This window comes from Haliaeetus leucocephalus, unplaced genomic scaffold (genome assembly GCF_000737465.1).
Source record: "Haliaeetus leucocephalus isolate CR32 unplaced genomic scaffold, Haliaeetus_leucocephalus-4.0 Scaffold555, whole genome shotgun sequence".
NCBI lineage: Eukaryota > Metazoa > Chordata > Aves > Accipitriformes > Accipitridae > Haliaeetus > Haliaeetus leucocephalus.
This window is the reverse complement of record NW_010972991.1, coordinates 8,590,846-8,597,275: the sequence shown is the minus strand read 5'-3', so window position 1 is coordinate 8,597,275 and position 6,430 is coordinate 8,590,846. Positions and strand designations below refer to the sequence as shown.

Here is a 6,430-nt window from a genome sequence, read left to right as displayed (position 1 = left end):
GTTTCAATTTATAAAGTACCTTAAGAGATGCTAGTTCCATTTAAAGAGCAAGACTCTTAGGAAACACAGTATGTTTCCCTGAACACACTCAGATCAGCTTTATTTTCTTTTATTTTTTTTTTTAACAAACACCTTGTATCACATTTTTCCAATAACATGTATGTTCCAATATGTATCCAAGTCTTTTTAATGGTGAAGCTGCTATACAAACTTTCTGATCAGACCGTTCCATTTACAGTCAGTATTTTGTGAAAAGAGTGGAACTCAGGAATATCCCTTTTTAGGGTTTCCATGCAGCTGGTCTGCCATACCTCAGATCAGACTGAAAGAAGAGGCTTAAATTCCCACAGTTAGCTTTTCTATTTGGGCCACCAAGTTAAGAATTAAAGTAGAAGGGAAGAAAACCATCTTTTTTTCCATAACCATTCATAAGATAAGCAAGGCACATGTTGGCCTCACTCCCTGAATGCAGAAGCTCGAGCAGAAATTTCTGCTTTTTTTTTTTTTATGACTTCTATAACCACCCAGTTAAGTATAAGCAAGAGAGAAAGCACTGTAACTTCAGCAGGTGAGTCTGAGCGACCTTGCCCAGAACATCCTTCTGGCCTTTCAGTAAATGCCAGCAGCAAAAAAAAAAATGCTGCATACTTATGCTTTCAGCCTGTCATCAACAGTGCCACTATCACATGAACACCAAGCTTACTTGATAGAAAGCACCAATGCACCATTGACAGTACATTAATACTTTTTTTTTATTTTAAATTTTTAAAAGTCATTCCATCAATACGATGAATAGTTCTCTCAAGTAACTGAATTTTTAACAGAATGACTGAGGTTTAAAGTGTAATTTTCCCCAGCCCAAAACCAAAGGACAGCCTTTGCAACAGCTTGTTTGGGTACAAAGTAACCTCACCTCACAAAAATCCAATAAATGACTTTATTAAATATATTCTTTTCCTCTAAAATATAAATATTCACTATACTCTTATAAATGTGGAGTAGGTTCATATTTCATTTGTCTATCCCATCCAAATATGAATCAGTCCAAAATCTGAAAATGAAGAAATAGCATCTGTAATTGTCATTATTTTTTCTATAAATATATATAATATGAATTTTCTTTGCAAACTGTTTAGTTATTCATTTATACTTCATATAGTACTGAGCACCTTAGATTACATATTGTGTCATTTAATTGTTGGTACTAATATAGGAATTTGTAATATTTACAATGCACATACATGTTAGGTATAACATTCCAGTGATTTGTAAGTGTTAAAGGAACAAGGAAATAGTGCAGTATAGTTTACATATGTATTTAACCTACCCCACTGTATGCAAGTTTTCACTTCAATCTCTGGAACTTTTATAGGAGCCTGTGTCCAAATTTTTAAGTTATACTTTGGAACAGCAATAAAAATGTCCTGAATCGCTTTTTAAAAACTTCACACAACTGTTTACTTGACGATGTGATGTGAGTCCATACTCAAAGACCCAGTCCCCCCAGCGTACCGACTGCTCTCAGCTTCTCAGAAGACGTTCTCCTAGAAGCTTCCAAGCCAAAGGACACCCAAGTAACTGCCACAGAAAGTTAAGTGAACGGCAGTGGTTGCTAAATGAGAAAAGTCCATTTGGAAATTATTGGAGAGTTATGTAACATGTTATCTCCTACCTTGTGAATTTACACGAGGAATTAATTTTTAAGTGCAAGTACCATGACAGTAAAAACAAAGTTCACAGCTGGGTGACTCCCCTCCCAGGCTTGCTCTTGACTGGTGGGGCTGCTCTTCCAAATGGCAATTTAGCTGTTCTTCAATGATCGTTTTCTGTATTTGTGGATTCAGCCCATCATCTTAATTTTTTAATTAGTTTCGATGATTAAGATAGCTATAGAAACCACCACAAATTAATTCCTATACTGTGAATAAACAGCATGACTTACACTTAAATTTCAAGACGTAGCTTAAAAGCAACATGGAACCAAACTGTGTTTTTAATTTTCCTCTTTGCCAGCTAAGTGATGCTAAGTTGAAACTTAATGTGCTTTCCCAAGAATAAAAGAAGTGTTGTAATATGACAAGTGAACTTCCACAAGCTTTGGATTTATTACTTCCTGTACAGTTCCTGTCCTTCAAAGTATGAATTTAGGGCAAAAGTCTAAAAGCAAACAAAATCTCACCCCTATATGAAGCAGTTCTGTTTGCAAAGTAAGAGCAACATAAATACCATCCCTGTTCTGCTTCCCAACCTGACCACGTTAAGCCAATTTAGTAGTTCCCTGTTCCCACCTGACCACATTAAGACAATTTAGTAGTTCCCTGTTCCCACCTGACCACATTAAGACAATTTAGTAGTTCCCTGTTCCCACCTGACCACATTAAGACAATTTAGTAGTTCCAGGTGCAAGCTGTGTGCATCATCTCTGACGATGAAGGTCAGTGTTCCTGCCTGCTTTGCACCCAATGTAACTGTGAACAAGGCTGAAACTCAGTGATTCGCATGTTTTGACTTAAAACGGTAAGCTGTGGTGCAAAACAGGAACTAGTAAGTTATGGGTACAGAGGTGAACGTCTTGTGTTTCACCAGTAAGGAATAAAGCTGAACTTGCCGAGTCATGCTCACAGGAGCAGTTCCGTATTAAGGCTTTTCTGGCAGTGCAGCTCGTGTTCCTGCCCTGGTGTGTTTCCTCACTGTTGTGGAGCTTCTTGAATAATTTTTCTGATCTAATCTAGAAAACTCTCAAAAAATCAAGTCTTCCTCCTTCCCCACATTTGTTCTATGAAGACCACATAACCAGCCTCGTCAGAGCTGAGGGGGTGACACCGTAGGGGTAGGAGGACAGGAAGCTCAGCATGGCTTTCTGTTGGAAAACCACTGTGGAAATGTGCTGGCACAAGCTTAGGTCATGCTTCAGCATGGATTTAGGTAACTTTTACCTGAGCTGGGGATCTTGGTTAGTTGAAACTCATTAAGCCATTCTGGGAAGTCACTGTAAAAATACATCCTGTGTGTTCAGTAACAAAGGACACTCCTACCTACGCCCCACTGACAGCCAGCTCCCAATACATCGCTATAGCTAGTCTTGCTTTGGGTCCATCGCTAGGAATGTACACAAGATGTCTTCATCATTTAACTTGAAAGTGCCACTCAGCAGGGACCCTCCGGCTGTTCACTGACCACAGCTCTATTGCTTTAGAGCATCTGACTCAAAGGTGCATATTGGCATGCTCTCCTGGGTATTCAAGCAAGAGGTTCTGACAGCACTCCAAGAGAAAAATCTTCTGTAAGCGGTGCACAGGTTAGAACAGAAAAAATATTTTACGTTTGGGTGGTGGGACAATCTTGTCTGGAGAACCTCTACTCAAACAACTTTAAGCTTGCATCACAACCAACACCCGCTCTTGTCTGCTTAGCCCTTTACTTATTCTATATAAACAAGTACATTGAAATAGGCACAATTTATGATTCTGAAACATTTACATGTATGGTACTACACGCTTTTACTGTCTCATATGGGATTTTAAAATCCCGTTATTTACAATGAAATCCACTGTTTTCCTTGTCATGTCACCTCTTTAGCTGATCAAAATGAAACCTGGGCCTTGGAAGACTGCAGAAATGACCAACACCCAGTACTGAACCCCAAGCTGGTGTATGCTGCTAGCTGGTATGGGCTGCTGCTGTTGACTGTACTTCAGATTAGCATGGTCGCTTTGTCCTTCTTTGAAGAAACAGATGTATCCCACTTATGCCACCAAGCCAAGTCTTGTAATCTTTGCTGACAGGAAGGAATGAATGATGAACACAATTGGTTTTGGACAGGAATGAAGGTCCAGTTGCTGAAAAGTACAGAAAGAAGCCAAGTTGAGAATTATTAGATTACAGCTCAAATAAGCAATCATTTATGGAGTACTTGATTAACTGCTGCCTGGTATTTTGAACAGGCTTCTATTAATAACAAGCCTTTATTACAACATACTGTCTTTCCTTTGCATACAGCTGCAAATATTTAGGTTACTGAAAGTAAGTAATAAGCATCTTGAGAGCAGATGGGATCCTGGTGCCTCTGGGCTTGCATCCACCTGGGTAAGCAGCAGAAAATGGAGTCAGATGCTGCAAGCAGTTTCCCAAGAGGTTCAACCCCTCCATCTTTTCAGGCTCTGTTTCTGACCAGGGATGGTGGTCAGATGGTCTATGTCCAATACCCAGTGCATCTGCTGTTGGTCATAGCTGAAGCCAGGATACTGCACTTTCAGCTGATGCTGCATGGTTGCTCCTCTGTTCACACAGCTGGCAGCGAGACTGAACTGAGACTTTTTTTTCCATAGTCACAGTTCAGATGATCTCACCACATGCTTGCTAAGCATGACAGACTTGTCAGTCTGACCAGCAGGTTCAACAGTAGGTTCACATCTAAACGAACCAGATTTGCCTTTCCACCAGTCGACTTTATTGAGAGCTAGTAACAAATTCCCTTCTGAAAGCCCGACAATAAGCAGTTCACAGAGTATATATTATCAAAGGTGATGTGATTAGGCACCCAACGTGCTCAGGAACTGCTGAAAAAATTTGGCAGGAAAGACCATGTTTACATGCATAATTTATGGTATCTAAACTGCTTGTAGGAATAAGCACCTTATTTTTAGGCATTGTGACAGCTAACTTAGAGGCCTAAGCAGACAGTTTGCACTACATCTGTAGTCTTCAATTTTTTTCAGCAACTAGATGTTCAAAAATAAAACGTAGCTTGTTGTCATAACAAAGTCCCTATGTGTACATTGGAATTAATAATATCTTATTCTTAAGTTCTTCCACCCACAATCATTTAAAAAGTTAAATGGTTACATACCAAAATTCTAACATCTGGCTATTTAGAGATACAATTTGTTCTTAAATGTAAGAAATCTTTCATCCCTCCTTGCATGGTTTTACCATTTTCTCTCTCTTTTTAGTGTATTTCCTTCTAAAGCCAGATTGTCATGCTGCACTAGAAAACAGTGTCTAAATACTGGTACTGGAACCTGGTACTGGCCAGCTGTTTAGAACAGAATAGAATATGTAGTAGGAAGAGACCTACAACGATCATCTAGTCCAACTTCCATTAGTGCTTCTCCACCCCCACAGCCTGAAGGAACACAGTACTTACAATTTCTCCATCCTTTCCTCCAAAGTCTAAATAAAGCATCCTTATCCCATCATCTGAGGACATTTTCAGTTTTTCGTAAGGATATTGTGCAATTGTCTTAGAGAAGGCACCATCTTGCGGTTCAGTTGTAAGAGAGAATCCATGTTCATAATGGATGGTCAAACGGCACTCCTGGCTTTTATATGTGCAAGCTGAAGAAGGAAACAAAATTTAGTCTGTAATGTTCTTAAAAGCAATAAATTCTATTTGGCTGCAGATATCTGCATTTTACATTCGATCTCAACACTACTTGCGGAAACTAACCTTTCCTAAAACTGGGCTAATCATGCTCTAACTGTAAACCTGCAGATTTGGGAAAACAACAGAAATCTTTCTGTTGTGCAAGGTCCAAGCAAGGTTAGTTACGGTGTAAACACACAGACTAAAATTGTGCTCGGCAGTAGCAGTAGTGGTGTCAGGCCTTTCGGTTATTCGCTGCATTCTTCATGTTGCAGCATACATCTACATGCTGACACAAAAACAATCTGCTGAAGTTTAAGAAGGCTCAGGCTGGCATTTCCTCCTTCCAAACCTTGACAAAGTCACAGCTACTCTTCTCCTTATGTCTGACAGACATAGCCAGAATCAATAAATGCGGCGCACAACACACGAGAAAATTAGAAGCTGTAAAGGGTTTCCCTAAAGTATTTTGACAAAGATGAAGACACTCCTGAGTCCTCATTAGTGTCGTGGTAATTGAAAAAGGGCCCAGATGATAATTGTATATAATAGCTACTGCAAGCAGAAAGCCTGCATCTTCCCCTCAGCTCAGAAACGTAGGCCGTGATCCAAATTAAAAAATGAAGAGTTCAGGTGTTCACATCCCAAATTCTCTGTTCCACTACTTTCCCCTGAACAGTTCTGCCAAGAAGGGTCCTTGGCACTGGGATAAAAGCACCGTGATAAACGAAGGGGCTGATGCCCTCCTCCTCTTTTGGAAAGAAAGGCACCCATGTCACTGGGCCGAGGAGATGGACATGCCCTCGAGGTGGTCCCCACCGAACAGTCCGGCTGGTTTCCACACCAGAGGCCCTCGCAAAGCCGCCCAAGCTCCCTGCGGGGCACGGGGCCTGGCAGGCCACGGCCAGGCGTCCCTGAGCTCCGCAGCACCTGATGGCTTCAGGAAATCGGAGCTGCCCTTGGTCACGGAGCGGATTTGTGCTTTGGCTCTTGCTCTCACGTTTTTAGGCAACGAGCGGAGACAACGTTCAACTTTAACAGCCCCACCGACCGTAGGCCTAGCGG

General features: G+C 40.8%; 1 protein-coding gene across 1 annotated transcript in view; it reads right to left on the bottom strand.

Moving 5' to 3' along the window:
* Nucleotides 1-1,781: 1,781 nt before the first annotated feature.
* The window catches only part of SNTB1 (syntrophin, beta 1 (dystrophin-associated protein A1, 59kDa, basic component 1)), a 116,230-nt gene continuing 111,581 nt past the window's right edge, over nucleotides 1,782-6,430 (bottom strand). Inside the window, exons 6-7 of the mRNA XM_010576962.1 lie at nucleotides 5,147-5,337; nucleotides 1,782-3,839 (exon numbers count right to left, since the gene is read on the bottom strand). Of these exons, the coding sequence (XP_010575264.1) occupies nucleotides 3,747-3,839; nucleotides 5,147-5,337 (284 nt within the window). The 3' untranslated portion in view covers nucleotides 1,782-3,746. The remainder of the gene's footprint in view (nucleotides 3,840-5,146; nucleotides 5,338-6,430) is intronic.